General features: G+C 37.8%; 1 protein-coding gene across 2 annotated transcripts in view; it reads right to left on the bottom strand.

The window, feature by feature from the left end:
- MYO16 (myosin XVI) overlaps positions 1-18,901 on the bottom strand; it is a 655,611-nt gene that overhangs the window by 95,607 nt on the left and 541,103 nt on the right. For both annotated transcript variants that reach the window (XM_011966244.1, XM_011966243.1), the window contains exon 29: positions 987-1,083. In XM_011966244.1, the coding sequence (XP_011821634.1) occupies positions 987-1,083 (97 nt within the window). The remainder of the gene's footprint in view (positions 1-986; positions 1,084-18,901) is intronic.

The raw sequence follows: 18,901 nt of genomic DNA on the forward strand, positions 1-18,901 counted from the left end.
ATAATATATAACGCATACATTAACAAATCATGGAGAAAATTTTTTTTCTTTTTTTTGTATCAACAAAAGAAGATAAATAGTATAAGATACATTAGCTTCTGGAATTTACGCTCGACATGAAACATAAACGATAAACAATTCAGTTCACGTTATATATAACGTTATATAATATATAAAATTATATATAATATATATAAATATATATATAAGCTATTAAGCAAATTAAAAATCTATTACACATGTACATCTTATGTGAAGCATAGTTATGTTTTTAAAAATGTACCCATTTTCAATAGTCACTTGGATTTTGATAGAAAAAACAATTCCAAATGGAATCTCTTCTAAAGTTAAAATGAATAGATACTATCTGCTTTCAAAGATAGCACTCCAAATATTACTGTCACTTCATAAAGGGAAAAAAAAGTCAATACTTTTTCCAAGGCACATGTAGAATTACAGAAAATGTTGTTTGGTTCATCGGCTTGTTCCGGTTCTCCAAATTCTGGTGTCCCTGTGGCGCTACTGAAATGACACAGGAATTTGGTGCCATAGCTGCACCCACATGCCAGGGGAGACGTTTTCCCTGCTGCACAGTCAATGTTACATTCTCACTGTCCTGTGCTTTTGGAAAGAATTTAAAAGCCTGAGTATTTGCAGGGTAATGGATGCATAAATAGTAAGAGATGTATATTCCCTCTTCCAAACTGTAGTTTAGGGAAATTCAATATAAAATTTTGTACAAAAGGATGTCTAATTAAAACATGACCAATGTCTGCAAATGTTGATTTTGAGACAGTTGCATAGCAAACTAAACCACGATGCTTCCTAAACACCCAAAAACTATTTGCCTGAAGATAGCATCCAGGAATGGAATACAGTGGCCATTAGGGTGCAGACCCCACTGACATTTAAACTTAGGGATGCACTAAAAGATTTTGCATTTCACAACTCAAAGAAGTTCAGAAATGTTGGCATATAAATGTTACCTTTTTGGCAGGTTATAATTCTTCTCTGCAACTGTAGGCACAAGTCATTGAGTTGGTCAGCATGCCAGTATTTTAGAAACACTTTTCGGACTCCCATCTACAATGCAAACAGCAGGGAAGCATTTAACAGCATGAAGATGCCAAAATGATGATGGAAAAATAATCAGACAAAAGATTTTTCCAGCAGAGGATTAGAAGAAACAAACTAAGAAAATTAGAGTACATGTCTCTGATGCTCAAACACTATTACATTTAATCAAAATCCCAAAGGCTTTGTTGTCATAAGTATGTTTTCTGCATGTGCCACATTGTTTGCAAATGGTTACACACTACTGATGTGGGTTGTACCATGTGGTGCAAAAGAGAAACACTGGCCTTGACTATCAGTCAGAAGATAAGACCATCCCCATGAATGGATTCTCCCATTCTAGAGCTAGACCCTCATCTTTCCTTCCTCTTTTCATAGCAGGGAGTTTGAGTTTTGAGTTTACAAAAAGAAAAACAAACACTCAAAAGACCAAAATGAAACATAAAGCCGACGCATAAAATTGTTTTACTTCTATAATTTTTTCCACTATGCCACATATGATTATAAATCAAATGTTTGTACAATTGCAATTATAGAACTTCAGAACTAAAATTTAAAAGTCTCAAGAAAGATGAGAAAGTCATCTTTGAGCAACAATCTTCTGGATGTTTGCACAAACAGTAGTTATGGGATGAACATACTTTTCCAGAATTTTTAAAAAGAAATTTTAGCATGACATGAAATCAGTTTCTATGACAAGCTCTAGTGGCATGAGAACTTATCCAAACGTACTGATATCGATGAAGACAGCTGCCAAAGAAAATTCTTAACACAAAACTGTAAGCCACATTCATACACTTTTAAAGTAATTCTCTTGTGTGTTGTGCTTATTTGAAGAATTCACAGAACTGAGGTAGGTGTGAGGAATACCCCTCACATAGAAGGCACTCATAGTCTCTTAGGAGAAGCAGACACAAGTAATTGCAGGAGAGCCTGGTGAATCCGAATGTGGTGTGCCAAGGAAGCTCTGAGATGGTATTCGGTTAGATAAAGGGAAAGTATTACTTGCAATAAGTTTATAATCATATTCTTAGCACTTGAGACAAACACCATTAAAGTGAGAAGTCTAACATGTGTGCTCCCAAGCATGAACTGGGGACATTAAAATGATAACACCCCCCTAGCCTATGCTATACATCACAGTGTCACCAGAAGCTGGCACGTGCGTACACACCATGAGGTATGGGAAAGGTTTGTAGGTCAGCCTTGTCTTCAGAATGGTTGGCCAGAGATGTTTTATGAACTATTTCATATGAAAATGGAGCTTATTCCAAACACGCCTTGTCACTTCACCCCTTTCCACCTAACTCTTCCCTTACATGATCTGCTGTCTTAAGAAAACAGTTTTGCCGAAGATTTTGGCTGAATTCTGCATTATGAGAGTCAGGCTAATTAGTTAGATCAACGGGAAAAACTCTTAACTACTGGTCTACTTCACAGCCTTCTGGCTGACTAGATGTTCTTCTTCATTTAGTTTAGTTTCTTTTAGTTGGTTGAAATTTGAGACAGTAACATGAGTGGGTGGCTACTGAGATTGTTACTTTTTTTTTTTTTCATTGTATTGCCATTTTATCTTCCCAGTTATTTTCCATAATTCATAGTCTTTTTTTTTTTTTCCTCCTTCCCAACTGCTGACTTATTTTGGCAGTCGACAGGAAGAACAGTTGGTCCTGTCTGTGAGCTCTGCAGAACAAATCTGTGAGACAGGCATTGGAAAGGAGGGAGCATGTCACCTCTCTGTTCATCATTGATTGTGGGATGTAACTCATTGTGGGAGAATAACTCCCAAAGACAAATTTCATCCAAACCTGGGTTCCAAAACAGAACTCCAAAGGAATGATGGCTGGTGATACTCCACAATGGATGGGATCAATAATGATCATTAGGGGAATTAACATATGGAAGGAGAGCAACATGCCTAAAAGACCTGTGGAACGGAAACAGGAGAACAGGATTCTAGTTCCCCTCTCTTAATTCAGTGGAGACCCTGAGCAGGAGGGGAGGTGGAAAAAATGAGTATGTCCTCTTACAGTGGCATTTCTAACAGCCATTCCAAAACCCAAAGGAGGTTTATCTTGAGCATTGTGCTAGATTTGGGGATACAAAGGAGGCCTCCATCCTCGTGGAGCTCATAGTGTACTGGGGAAGGTCAGCAGTGAGCAGATTGTGGCAATTGTCCACGCTCAGGACAGAGAGTTATGTCCAAGAAACAGCTTGCAAGAAAAGAGAGTGATCAAGGTGTGATCAGGCAGGGTTCAGTGAGAAGCATGTTTTCCAAGCCATTTTGTCTTGAGGGATAAGCAGGAATTTCCCAGGGCATCTTGAGATGGTGGGTGTGAGACAGAGAAACTAGCATGTGAAGGGCAAGAACCAGAAGATAAACCATCTGAGGGTACAGTTATGTGGACACGGATGAGGGAAGAGGCTACACCTGTAATTGCTGGCTACATCATGAAGAGGACTATAGGAAAAACATGGAAATTCTCCCATGAGCAATTTGGATATGCTGGGAAATGTTAAGAGGACCAGATCTAAATTTTATAAAAATATTTTTTTGAAATTTGTCTTGAATCCTGAAAACTGTCTAAGAATAGATTGTTGAGCTGGTCATTGGCAAGGGAGGGAAAAATACTCCAATTAATCATTTAGGTTTGGAAGATTCTGCAACTGCTGCTTCCCTGTTGACCAACTCCTCTGTATCCTTTACAAGTGAAATCAAACCTCATCTCCATTACTAGAATTTTTATATCTACCTTTCCATTTCCTTTAGGGCTTTGACACCTTCTATTTGTGTTCCCAGAGCACCCTATAAGTGATTATTTATCCTATTATAGTGCTTTGTATATATTTACCATCATATATATATATATATTTGCATCTCCTGAAGAATATGGACACATATTCTTGAAATGCACAAGTGGCAGGGATGTGGGCAGGATGAATTCAGATCAGAAAAAAAGAACAGAAGATAAAGAATTGTGAAGCCCTTGCATAAAGTGAGTCACAGAGACGGATGATAGCTTCTAGGGTGAAAATGAGGTAAGATGGAAAATGAAAACTTCAGTCAGACCCTAGAGTCATTCAACAATCCAGAAGTCAGTCACAGAACGTGGCAGGTGATAGAATAAGTCACGGAGGAAATAAAAGGAAAAAGAAACATGGGGTGAAACTGGCCTACCAGTTTGTATTGTGACACCAGATCTCCAACCTCCATTGAGTGAATCTGAAGCCCAGAAGCCCCTTGTAACTTACAAAACCCTTGGTTGTACCTCAGCAGTGCAGATCTGCATAGCCATCACTACATCAAAAACCCACCAGGGGACTGGAGAACAGGTCCACCCTTCCAACTCCTACCATTGCAAGTGTCTGCCTTCCTCTCATTTGTCCTTCAGTTGCCAACCCTGCTCCCTCCCAGCCATTATCCTCATTATCTCAACCCATGGCTAGCTGCAGCCATAAGCTGGGGGACCAGGAGCTAGCTGACCCTGTTGTCTCCTCCTCTCAGACAAAGGAAATGGGGAAAAGGGGAAACTCAGGATACAGTATATTCAGGAAATAGACAGTTTTGGTTTAGATATGGAAGGTAAATTACAGGAAGAGTAGACACAGAGGTTGAAGTGAACTTTTCTTGGAATACACTAGGGATTTCATGAAGCTCTTGATGGTGGTTAGTTGAGAAGTGGATTGACGGTTTCACTGCATGTCAGGTCAGTTTTGGAAGTGGAGAAAAGGACTTCTTTCTGGGAGCCATGGATTGGGATAATGGCTGGGAAGAAGCAGGGTTGGCAATCGAAGCACAAATGAGAGGAAGGCAGACATGTGCAATGGTAGGAGTTGGAAGGGTGGACCTGCTCTCCGAACCCCTGGTGGGTGTTTGATGTAGTGATGCCTGTGCAAATCTGCACTGCTGAGGTACAACCAAGGGCTTTGTAAGTTACAAAGGGCTTCTGGGCTTCAGATTCGCTGGGTGGAGGTTGGAGATCTGAAGTCACAATACAAGCATCCTATCAAGACATGGCTAAAGACTTTGTTGCAATGGCTGGGTATTGTGCTTGCTGCTATTACATTCATTCAGATTATTTTGTAAAAAAATTCTTCCATCAACTACTTGGGCATATTTTATGGGTATCCAACGGACTATTTTATTTCATGTAGTTTTGTATTACATAATTTATTTATGGTTTGGCAACATTTGTAGATACTCATTGGATGTTTTAGCATTTGTTTGACTGTACTTTTTTTTTTTTTTTTAGATGCTATACTTGTAGTAAATGTTTACTCTTTCTGAAAACAATGAAATTAGCAGTTAAGTAGTATTTTGGAGTTCTTCCCCAGAAACCATTCTGAATGTAGTCTTTATAGTTCTCTACTTTCACTGATGCTACGGATTAATGAAGATACAAATTTAAGAATCCTTCTTTAGCAGGGAAACACAGATAAGATCACATATATTCTGAATTTTCATGGATTCACACTGTTTATTAATGATATTGACCAAAAGAAAATTATTGACCGTTTTTGTTTTTTTCCTATGGAATGAATGTTACTGTATAATCAGTCTTACAGTGTTATGCCAAATCCAATAAATTAAGATTCATTAAAATTAGACCAAAGGTTCAGATCACCTACATTTTTCATTTTGGTGGTATTCTCACATCAAAGAATGTTTCTCACTAAGCAGAGAAAAGGAGAGGTTAAAATGTTCTTCAACTGAGCCCTCTCCCTGTGCACTGCTAGATGCAGAGTGTTCCCAGCTGAGATTAAAATGTTAATGTCATTCTGACTCCTGTAAAAGTAAACCATCTGTGAATTACAGTCATCGCTATTTTTATTAGAAAACCATTAGGTTTTTTTTTTCTTTTTAAGTGACAGATTTTAAAAGATTAAACAAAATTGTCATTGATGACTTCCAAAGCTCCAATTACTGCTACAATTTTTAGGTGTGTGTGTGTGTGTGTGTGTGTTTTTTTTTTTTTTGAGAGGTGTAGGCTGTGGAGGTACAGACAAATGCTGGAACGGTGCTTGTGCTAGAGTGTAGGTGGCACGGAAGCTGTGTTAGTAGAGACTTCAAGGGAACCTGTAGAGCACTTTTTTTTTTTTTTAAAGACAATTTTTAGGAGTGCTGAGTGTTTCTGGCAGTACTTTTGGAACAGCATTTACAAAGAAAAAATACAGCTATTATCCTTTGATATTTTTCTGTGATGCACATTTCTCTCTGTATTAATGAAATTGAGGAAGACATCTAATGTAGAACTATTCTTACATATTGATAGTTTAGAAAAATAGTGACGCCTCTCATTTCGTTATATCTATGAATTCTTTGGGAGTTGAAGAAGCATATATTATTTGTATTCTATGTGTGACTTAATTTAGTTTACTCATTTACTGCTGCTAAAAAATACAATCAGTAATTGTTTCCCATGCAGGTAAAGTAAAGGAGAAAGCTCAGGTCACATGGTTCTGCTTTGACAGAAGGACATGTCAATTAAAACAACAAAAAACACTTCAGTTACTTATGGCGACATAGAAAATTGGATAACATTTACTTTGAAATAATAGTACAATTTCCTCTAAGGAAATGTGCACTTGTGATGTCTACAACAGATGATACTAGTAGGATTCATCATCTACAAAGGAGGGGCAAAGGAACAGAGTGTCCATAACCCACACTGTTCTAGTTAGATCTTAGAAATCATCTCGATCAACCTCTTCAGTTTTCAAGAGAAAAAGATATGTCTTAGAGAGGACATATGACACTCACACAGTCCACACAGAAAGTTAGTGCCAGAGGTAAGATGAATCGGAGCTCTCCAGGCTCCAGACTAAAAGAAACACATACCCTTGACCCTATAAAGTCTCAAATTGAAACATGTGTATTAATCACTTGGAGATCTTGTCAAAATATAAATTCTGATCCAGTAGGTTGGGATGGGGCCAGTGATTCATTCTGCATTTCTAACACATTCCTAAATGATGTCGGTGACGTTAGTCTGTGGACCACGTTTTCAGTGGTGAGACCCTGGGTCACTCTCGTTTCTTGAAGCTTGACTTCTCTGACAAGCTCACCTGGTCCCCTGCTCTGTGTCTGTCATCTCTGTTCCAATGTTTGTCTGAAGCTGCTACGTTGCTGCTTCCCAATGAAAAGTTAGCTATCCTCAGAATTCTCTACTGAATTCTCCTCTTACTTTTCATCATCTTCCTGGTAAGTTCATTATTCCAAAAGCTTTCACTGTAGACTGCTCATGAGAGCTCATCTTATCACCGAGTCCAGACCTATGGAGCCCATCTCATTGCGCACACATTTATGTCAATGTTTCGTGGGCACCCTAGCCTCACTCGTATGTTTCCCTCTTGTCCTGTATTTTCTAGCTCAGTGATCAAAAGAACCATCTACCTGGGTATTCCCTGAGCACCTCAAGCCCTAGAGATTTCCACAGGTCATTTCTCACACACTTTCCCATCTCATTCATCCCTACCCACTCTTGCCTTTCTAGGCCAAAGGAGTCATCATCACCTCATCACCCAAGCCAGAACCCCAAGCATCACCTAAGTTTGCTTACAGCTTTTCCCCCAGGCCCCATTTAGTCATAAGTTCTGCTGAGGTTTCTAGAACCCACTTACTGATTACTTTTATGAATAATTTCAGTAGCTCCATAAATTATCATGGGTCTATAAGCATCCATTTTTTTAAACTATATTCAGAGTGATCTTTCTAAACATCAATCTCATTATGTTACTTTCTTGTCTAAAATTAGTTAGTGGCCTGTAATGATTTTCAGGATGATGTTCAAATGCCTTTAAAAGGTTTATTAGAGTTTTCTATTGTATCGCACTTTTAGTCTCCTCCCTCCCTTCCTCCTCCCTCTATTCCTTCCTTCTTTCCTTCCTTCCTCCTTTCCTTCTTCCCTCTCTCCATCCCTGCCTCCCTCACCTGCCCTCTAAAATTTGTGGTAAGTACACTTAGCCTGATATCTACCGTCTTAACAAAATTTTAAGCATATAATGCAGTGTTGTTAAATAGCGGTACGATGTTGTATAGTAGGCTTCTAGAACTTATTCAATACATTCAAGCTTACTTATTCTCCAGCTATATCATATTGCTTTCTGATCCAAAGTGGGAATTCATTTTTCTCCTGTTTGGTGTGTACCTTATAATAATAAATCAATTACAATAGTACATCCATGTCACTAATGTACCTTGTATACATCTCTACAGTAGGACTGGGGTCCTGGTTTTCTTCTTATTTATGTACCGTCTGACTATTCAACTTAACTGTGAGATATTTATAAACTCAGATAATGTTGGAAAAGTATAAAGTTCATAATTCACATGTATTAAGGTGAAGGAAATGAAACTAAATGGACGTGTACAATGGAAAAGGCAGAATTTTAAAAAATGATTTTAATAAGCACTTGCTATAACATAACCTCAGATATTTAAAATTTCATTTGTCTACAAAAATTTACTTATTATTATTATTTTTTTTTTTGCAGAGTTTCACCCAGGCTGGAGTGCAATGGCATGATCTCCGATCACTGCAACCTCCACCTCCCAGGTTCAAGCGATTCTCCTGCCTCAGCCTACTGAGTAGCTGGGATTACAGGCATGCGCCACCATGCCTGGCTAGTTTTGTAATTTTAGTGGAAATGGGGTTTCTCTATGTTGGTCAGGCTGGTCTCGAACTCCTGATCCCAGGTGATCCACCCACCTTGGCCTCCCAAAGTGCTAGGATTACAGACATTAGCCACCGCGCCCGGCCATCAAAAATTAAATCTTAACATTTTCAACTTATTTAAACTATTTGATGTATTTTATTAAAATACACCTAATAGGATTAAAGAAACAAAGATGCTAAGTGTCATATTTCTAGTGCCGTCACCTCTGATATAGGATTATTACAGACTAAAATCTAGAATTTAACTCATCATCTCTCCTTTATCTGCTTTTTAATTCACCTTGCACATTGACTTCAATTTATTAGTCTTCTAGAAACTTCAATGATTTTATGTTGCCTATAAAGCCCTCCATAATATGAGCTAACCCTTTTTTATTTCTCTAAAAGAGATGCTATTTACTATTATTTTAGCTTCCTGTATACTCTCCTGAAGTGCAAAACCAATGTGAACCTTCTTTATATATATTGTGCAGGGCCCACAGCATTCTTATGAATGGAGTTTTCACTGAATGATATCATTACTGTCTTTATACATTGTACAGGGCCCATAGCATTCTTATGAATGGAGTTTTCACTGAATGATATCATTACTGTCTTTATACATTGTACAGGGCCCATAGCATTCTCATGAATGCAGTTTTCACTGAATGATATCATTACGGTTGTCAGTGTTGGGTTAGATGCTATCCCTTTATTTCTAAGTCTAAAATCATTGGACTATTTTATTAACGTATATTACATTTTAATGAGAAAGGTCTTATTGTGAATGCTAGCTTCTTTTCTGCAATTAAAATGCTTTATTTTCATACAAAATTAATCTTGAAAAATGTTAACCCCCTTGCTCTAAAAACAGCCCTAGTCTTGTAAATACTTTCAACTTTTTCAAAGGATATATACTGTCGTAGTTGCATCAAAAGTAGTCACATCTTTCACATATCAGTATTCTGGAAAAATGCCCTAGTATTTTTTAAAGTGCCCAGCAATGTAAATCTGTTCCCAGTTTGTTAAGAATAGCTTTATTGATGGTGATACGAACAACACAATCTTTTCAGTGTTCTGATGTCTGCAGAGTTCTCCCCTCAGATTTGCTTTCCTTCCTGCTGATCTCAGAATGTCATTGTGCTCCTTCACAACCCTGTTCTATTTTTGCTATGCGATACCATTTCTGTGCCTACCAGGTCATCTCTTCCAAGGGAAAGAAATCTCAAAATCCCAACATTTCTACATGTGTGCCATGAACAGGTTGTTACCTATAATTCATTCCTGGATCAATATCATTTCTCATAACACTCAGTTGCGTTATATTTATATTTTTCCTGATGATCCTTTTCTCACATTTAGTCATCCATCATCCTACCATCTGTCTGCTCTGAACATCCATTCACTCATTAGTTCATTCATTCATTCACCTTCAATCATTCATTCATGTATCCATTCATAAATCAAATGTTGCCAAGCACCTTCTTCATACCAGCAGGGTACAGATGCTGGGACCACAAGGATGAGTGAAATACTGTCTACCTTTTCAACAAGCTCAATAAGGAAACCATTGAACTAAATGCATCCTCTCCAGGCTGAATTCACATTTCCCCCATTTCATTCATTAAATTTCTAAGAATGACCATTACTTTTTCATGTGTGAATATTTTACTATTAATACCTCCACATTCTACACTTTCATGGTTGCTTTGAAAAGCTACTAAATAGAAAAATTCTAATGTTCAGCCTGGCTCTGAATGTCTGAATGTACTTTAAATGTTCTCAAAGGATACATTTATATGAAAATACATGTTCTCTTTGTTATAAATAGACTATTCTTGAAGTTTAACTTCAACACAAAGAAGATAATTACAGCCACACACATCTAATAGAGCACTGGATCTTCTGGTATTTGAAGAAGGTGGTTTGGCTTGAATTACATATAATTATAGTTTAAGAAAAATTAATTATTCTTACCTAGAACAGTATGACCTACACAGCAGGCAGTGATGAATAAAAGCTACTATTTTGAGCTTACTAGTGAATGACTCACTATGTAATTCTATATGTTATTTCATTATGGAAATCATATTGACATGGTCAAGAGTGCTTAAAAAAAAATCACTTTTCCCAAAGAGACATATTGTGAAGAAGCAAACCAAAGCCACACCCAAACAAAGGCAATTAGCTTCAAAAGCACAGAGGAAAGTGTATTTGATAAGTTAACGTATTCAGTCAGAGCACACATTTGATGTTTCTTTTCAAAATGGCCTAAATCATGTCAATAATGGTTTGCCCCATGGGACTGTATGTCATAAATGGCCAAACAGCAGCCAAACATGGTCATGGCCTTTGGCACTCCTTGGGGTATGGGAGCCCTTGTCCTACTGTCGTCTGCCAAATTGATGGCATTTATATATTTTGATGTGTGCTTTTCTTCTAAAACCATGATACCATGTTTTTTTTTATCCTGCACATCTGATCTTATGTAGTTCATCTTTAGGAATATTGGTAGATATTCAAAACTTCTGGCATTGGTTTCCTAATTCCCTGTATGTCTGTCCTGTGGTGTCCTCATGTTTGCTTTGAGAATCCCATTTAATTTTGTGAATGGTCTTCTGTTTTCAGCCCTAAAGAGCTGAGTCTTTTCCATCATCTAGAGCTCCAAACATATTTTATGGAGCAAGTTCATTTTTAAAAAGAACTTGAGTACATTCCCGATCTACATGAATATTTTGGTTTTAAATGAGATTCCACTCTTCAAGTCAATATAACTTAACGAGCACCTTCATTGTTGCCACGGTGAGGTCCTCTCCCCTCCCATCATGTTCTCGGCTTCCTCCCTTGTCCCATCCACAATGGCTGTCTCTTGCTTGAGCCGCCACATTGGCTTGGGAACTTGTTTCCCAGCTCTGTTCTTGCTCTCTAATAACACTTTTTTTTTTTTTTTTTTTTTTTTTTTTTTTTTTTTTTTACATTTAAAGCATAAATCAGGTCATGTTCCTACCCTCTCTAAAATTTATCAGTAGCCTGCCTTGAACCTAAAATAGAATGCTGCACTTTGACACACAAGGTACCACTGGTTCTGACCCAGTCAGCTCCAAGCACACCTTCTCCTTGTGGTGATCCTGTCTAGTCGGTGCAACCGGTTCTTGAGAAGAAAAACCTGTTAGCAATTATAAGGCTTCTGGCATATAATAGGTGCTCAGTAAATGCCTATCGAATGACTAAATAATCTTGAAGTTGGGGAAATTTGTATTGACATAGAAGAGATGGAGTTGGATCTCTCAGTAGGCACAGGCACAAACGCCCTTCTTTCAGTAGTTGTTAGGGGCCTCATATTATCCAGCAGGCCTGAGCTTTGAAGGTCAGAAACTGTTGTAATAGCAAAGTTATTTTTGCCTCCCCAGAACTAAATTATTTATTAATTCTCTCAATTTTTCTCCTTCGTGGGGCAATAATGAAAACACAAAGGTTGAGAAACACGACTTTGTAGCATCCCTGTCTGCCATTTTCACCTGGTTCTCTCTCCAGCCCTCCTGCTCTCCTGTTGGTTCTCCCAGGAGGTCCTCACCTCAGGAGCTCAGCACACTTACCCTGGGACCCTTGGTCCTGCCTCAGCATGTCCCCAGCTCCTTCTCACCCTTCAGATCTGGGCCTACATGTGACCGTCCCAGAAATTCCCTGCATGGCAACTGCCCTGTTAGGTCAGGAACCCTCTAGTTCACTACTGCAGTGTCCCTTTTGCTCTTTTTGCACCTGGATCCTAATCTGTGATTTATTAGTTTAAAGCTGACTGTTTCTCCCCCAGCAGACTGTAAGCCATCGCAATTGCCTTGCCTAATTTGGGGAACTCACAAGGTGATCAATAAATGCTTGTTGAATCAGTCAATCAATAAACTTGAAGCAGAGGAAAACAGATGGATTTCTAAGAGATCAAAGTTCGATTAGGCATAGGACAAGTCAGTTTTAATCAGCAATTAGCGCCAGATAGTACCCTAAGATATTACTCTTCATGCATAATGAAGCTGAGTGAAAAAATGTAAACTTACTCCAAAGGCAGAAACTATCACACATGTCACCCAAACTTACTGCAGATACCTTCATATGCAAAGGAAAGATGTGGTCATCGGTAGGAGGTTCATTCATTCAACAAACACAAGTTGTATACACACTATGTGCCAGACCCTGTAAGAGATGTCATAGTGAAACACACACATGTACGCACGCACACACACACGCGCACACGCACGCACATGCACATGTGCACACACACACGCACGCAAGCAAAAATACAAAAGAACATGGTTACACGACACCTGTCCTCAGAAAGTTAAGTGTGGAAAGGGAGAAAGACACATTGAGTAAGGATCAAACATATGCAGGATTTTTAAAAACGAAGTGAATGACGATGCACCAAATATTTTCAGTAGTTATCTTTAGGTAGTTCAATTCTGGTAGACTGTATTTTCTTCCTCAGTTTTTTTTCTATTTTTCAAACTTCTTATCAAGGATACATACTACTTTTATAACAAAAATGTTCCATATATATATATGGCGTGTGTGTATGCATGTGTTTGGCACAAAAGAAGAAAGGAAATACACACAGACACACACACATATAATATAATATCTATGGTGATTGCCAATAGAATGTACATCGTTTCAAGGTGTACTCTTAGGTTCCTAATGCTTATTATTTTCAACATTTATAATTCCAGAGAAGGAGAAAGGATACAAAAGAAAGAATCATTTTATAGGCTATTTTCTAGCTTGTACTTATAGTTGATTTATGGAGTGCTCCCTGAGTAGTAAAACAAAGGTTATAAACCATTAATTTATTGTACTAATAAGAACCTAGGGCCCTAATACAATTGTCTCATCACAGAGAATGTAAAAAAAGTGGGAGTAGTTAAAACTTTAACAGTTCCTTGCTCTTCTATTTTATTTTCTCTACTGTACTATTGCAGATTAATGAAATAATAAAACCTTCACCCACTGATTTTATGTAATGTTATGGTAAAACGTTAATGTTGCAATTCTTAGTAATATATGAGCAAATCCTTCAAAGATCATAACTTAATTTAACTCGTTTTCAAACTATGACTTATTTCAAACTATTTAGGTAACAAAATCTAGACTATTCCATAAACACTACATTAGAAGATGATGATAAAAAAAAAGATTGTGAATTTCTTTGTTCATGAGTAAACACAAATAGGAAAAGTATATCTCATTACAATTTGGAGTATGTTTTTTGTGAGTATCCTTTGTTATTTCTTTAAGAGCCTCTTTCTCTGTCTCTTTCACATCCATGCATGCACACACACAAGAGTAAGTATCGTATCATGCCGGTACTTGGGACGAAGTTGATGTTCTAATTTTGTTTCTTTCTTCCTGTCTGTATAATCTTGAGTAAGCCACCAGAAGGATCTATGTGTCTGATTCCTTATCCTTAAAATCATAGATGATATGTCATCTCTAAGGTTAAGAGCTCAACTTCTCCTTCCACAATTTCCAGTAACAGATATCACAAGTTCCTGCCTCAAAGAAGACACACAGGCCACTCTTCTTTGCCTGCTCACAAAACTTCTTTCACCCCAAAGTTCTCGACATCTGCTTGCACAGTGAAAAGTACCACCGGGAAAGACTTTCTGCACAGAGCCACATCCGTGCAGTCCCCCCTCGACTCTCCGGGTGCTGTGTGTTCTGAAGCAGCACCCCTGGTATCACATGGACTGACTCTGACAGATTTGTTTCTTCATTCGTCATCCCTCCAGATGGCTTTAAAATGAATATAGCATTCAAATAACTACACAGAAGAAATCATCCTATAACCAGTTGATGCATATAAAATGTGTGAAAATCAGATTATACCACTTATTTTTCCACTTAGAATTAGCTTCAAAGGTTTTCATTTTACATAAATGACATAACACGAAAAACAAGCATGTTCCACATGGGCGTAACTGCTGTCCAGTCACTTTTCTGTGGTTTGGAGAAATTCAGGCTAATAGTCTGATTAACCGTACACAGTTCCAGAGGGATCCTTTCCAAGTTACCTTAAGATAGCCCTGAATTTAAAATGCATATATTTAGATAAGTAAAATACCTGAATAATAACAATAATAAAACAAATAGCAGATGGTTAATAACTACTGGCTTAATTTAACTTGTTTTCAAACTATGAGTTAATTCAAACTATTTGGATATTTTTCCATAGTGAAGTAATCCATGAACTCTTTGTTTCATAAAGAAAACTCTATCTGCTGAGACAGAAAACAGCACTAGAAGTTAGTCATGCAGGTCCTATTCAAATCATTTCAAAACACTTCCATTCCTTTTTGCAAACAAGTTACATAAATCCCACTTTGCAAATAAGGACGTGGCTCTGACTAGTCCACCATGTTTTTAAAATATATCATTTCACTGTAAACATAAGAAGCCACCAACGTGAAAGATTGCCTTCTAGCCACCACTACATCTTGATTTTCCTTTCTTCAAAATCAAACCACATTATGTAAAAGTAGCAATTTTGAGTATGTTAAGGAAACAGCAACATGCATGAGTTTGCCAAAACTTGTGGTGACCAGTTCAAATTATATGAAAGAAGGCACAAGATTCCTTTGAGAAGTACAGGCTAGTGGTATAAAAGACATAACAGAAATTATATATTGGAAAACAAAAATGCTTTGGTGCAAAATGCCGTGTGACTTACAGCTTTTTCACAAATGTTTAAAATAGTTAATTTGACCCTATGCAGTATTCTATGCTGAAATTATATTTACGTAGTAGTTTCAAATTTTAAAAATTATCTGTAACTATAGAAGTAATGCATTAATACATGTATCTTATAAACACAGATATAAAGCTAAAAATCCATTTGATTCTTACTTCATTTCAAAACAATACATTTTAAAAGGTTTTTTTTTTCTTTTTCTTTTTTTTTTTTTTTTGAGACGGAGTTTCACTCTTGTTGCCCAGGCTGGAGTGCAATGGCACAATCTCCGCTCACTACAACCTCCACCTCCCAGGTTCAAGCAATTCTTCTGCCTCAGCCTCCCAAGTAGCTGGAAATACACGTATCACCATGCCTGGCTAATTTTTTTGTACTTTTAGTAGAGACAGGGTTTCACCATGTTGGCCAGGCTGGTCTTGAACTCCTGACCCCAGGTGATCCACTCACCTCAGCCTCCCAAAGTGCTGGGATTACAAGCATCAGCCACTGCATCCAGCCTGTAAAAGTTCTCACATGTCTTTGAATCCACATCAAGTATACTGTATTGTTTGGTAGTTTCTTATTTACAGAAACTCATTTCTTGGCCCAGCTTCCAGGCACAGAGTGTCTGTCCTGTGTCTTTCTCTGGCTTCTATGCCGGGGATGCAGCAGTAAGCTGCGGACACAAAGCCCTTGGATGGAGCTCCCATGCTATGGAGGAAAGGTGGTGAACAACATGTTAAGGATTGCAATCTGAAGCGTAACAGAAGGTCCTAGGCACCATGGAGAGGAACGAAGCAGAGAAGAGGATGAGAAGATGCAGTAGGAAGGTCGAGGATAATGAGAATTTAAAATCTAGTAGCCAGGGAATGCCTCGCTGAGAATTGGCATGTGAGCAAAACTCGGTATACTGGAAACGGTGCAGATCTGCGGAAATAGCCTAATAAACTGTTTTCAAACTGCCTTTGCTCTAGGTGCGAAGGTGCAGCACTGCTCCTTTGACCTGCATTTCTACCAGCACCGCCCATGAGTTGCCCCCACCCCTGTCATTTCCTCTGGATGGCCTGAGTCACATCTAGGTCTTAACTCTCAGAATTATAATCAATATCAAATGCTTCCTGAGACTCTTCACTTGATTACAGTTCTTCTTCTTCTCTATCTTCTTCTTTCCTTACTCCTCCTTTTCTCCTTTTCCTTCTCCTCTTGTTTCCAAGATGTAGTTGGGAATGAGGGTGCAAATGCATTGTGCTATTTCAGGGTCAGTTTGGCTGACAGTTTGGGTAGAAAAGGATTCTGATCAGAGTCACCCTGTAATGGGAAGTAGTCAGCTTGTTTTTCCTTCATTTGCTGGGCGAATTTTAAACATAAAAAAGGCACTATGTACAAGGCGAAGGCTGCTCAGACGAATAAAGGGTATGAGTGTCTTTGATCAGAGCTCGCACTGTGACGCATAACCTATCCCTTTCAAGTCCTGTAATATGAGCAAAATGACTTCAGATAGTTATATTAAAAGATATAGATCGAGTTAAATGCAGTGGAAAGAACATGACATAGTAAAAGCTAGACGTGGTCTCAGCAAAGTGGTGCTCCCACTGAAACTGAATATTAACTGCACCTAATATTTTGATCAGTACACTGATCTCTAACTAAGACAAGGGCTCTCTGTGAGGTTCAATTTCCTCAAATCTAAAATAAGGTCACTCCTGTACACACTGTCTACTTTCCTTTTCTGCACAGATTTTTTTATTAGGCTCTAATAAAATAAAATAAAAACTACGAATAGTTGTAATATACTCTGTAGATGACAGGAATTATTACCTATTAAATATTAAAAATTCCAGTACGGACTACAAACCTGTGACTACTTAAAGCATGAAAAGCAGACACAGGTGTATAGATCGGCGAAAAAATAGTACTGAAGATATGACATCTTTATCCTCATCTGAAACAGAAGGAAATCAAATGTGCACCAAGACTTACTGAATTGCTACAATATTGGAGAGTATAAGAATTCCAGAGTTATAATCTCATATTGATGATTCAAGGCTTTCCTTCTACAGGGTCTGATTAAAGTTAAAAAGAGAAGACAGAACCTGCCAGATCTCCAAGACCCATTAGAATGACAATGAAATTACTATGTTCAGTTAAAAGAAATGAATTTCTAGCTAACACTGTATACAAGTTAACGCAGCAAAATGTAATTCTAATCTCTTGGGTCCTCCAGCACTGCTTTTAAAAATATGGAAAAGAATAACCATTCATTTCATGCTAACCACTCAGGACTAAAGGATGAACTGACTGGTTAATGAAAACACACATTGTAACTCTCAGCAATTTGGAAACAATGCTACAGATACACTAACCATCAGATGCAACCTTGTTGTCCCTGTAGCCTAACAGCTTCTGATTTAATTGCTGTGTCAATTAAAAACAGAATAGACTAGGAGGAATTCTTCCTGTAACTAGCAATGCATTTCAAACAAATGCTTTGCTTTTGCAACTGAGGAGTCTAACTTTCCAGGTTAGGAATGAGTGTTTTTTGTTTTGTTTTATTTACTTTTTTTTAACAAAAGCTTTTTTTCCTTTGTCAGACCAATATAAAAGTGAAGTATGAATAAGCTTCATTTCTGTGAAGTTGATTATTTGTCTCGTAGTATAAAGTACATCATAGGTTACATCTTGAAGAAGCTGAAGAAACACTGTTTTTTCTGACTAGACAACAGGGAACTCATAAGTAAATATGCTCAGTGAATAAGCACATTTATTTCTCTTTCCTTTTAATTTTTTTTGTCTTGTATTTTCAGCTTCTTTTCAGGCAGGCGAAAAGTGTGGGGAAAATAGTGCCATGAAATGGGATCCCTTTCCCATTTAAAAAAATGTTAATACTCTCATTGAAAGTCCTAATGCATGTTTCAATTTAATGCTATCCTCAGCTGCAATTTCAAGTATCCTAGCAAAAGCAGCGATACAGAAGAAATGATGGCTGGCAGGGTGTACTGATTTGTCTTCCAGTCTCCTCTCATATTTGGCCAGTACTTTACAGTGGTCTATCAGAGGGATCACTGCTCAGGTATTGTGGTTACTTCCAATCACTCTCTTAGTAAAAGAATTATTCCAGATTCCCTTGCTTCCTTCTACAAATAAAAATTCTCCCTCTCCCTTTCCCTCATACACACACATCTATCTCACAGATACACACACACACACACACACATATACATATATATGTATATCATTATCTGTAAGTATTCTTTAAAAGCAAAAGAATACAATAAGAATACCTTAGTGGTACATCATCGGTGGACTACTACTATATAATTACTTATTCAAAATCTCAGCAGTGATTCCGTTGAACTGACTTCAGTTACCTATAGACCGAATAAACGCTGATATATGTGAATCCCACCCCTATGTCACTGACTCTGGAGGGGTTGGCGGACATCACTTCTGGTTA

This window comes from Mandrillus leucophaeus, unplaced genomic scaffold (assembly GCF_000951045.1).
Source record: "Mandrillus leucophaeus isolate KB7577 unplaced genomic scaffold, Mleu.le_1.0 Scaffold750, whole genome shotgun sequence".
Taxonomy (NCBI): domain Eukaryota; kingdom Metazoa; phylum Chordata; class Mammalia; order Primates; family Cercopithecidae; genus Mandrillus; species Mandrillus leucophaeus.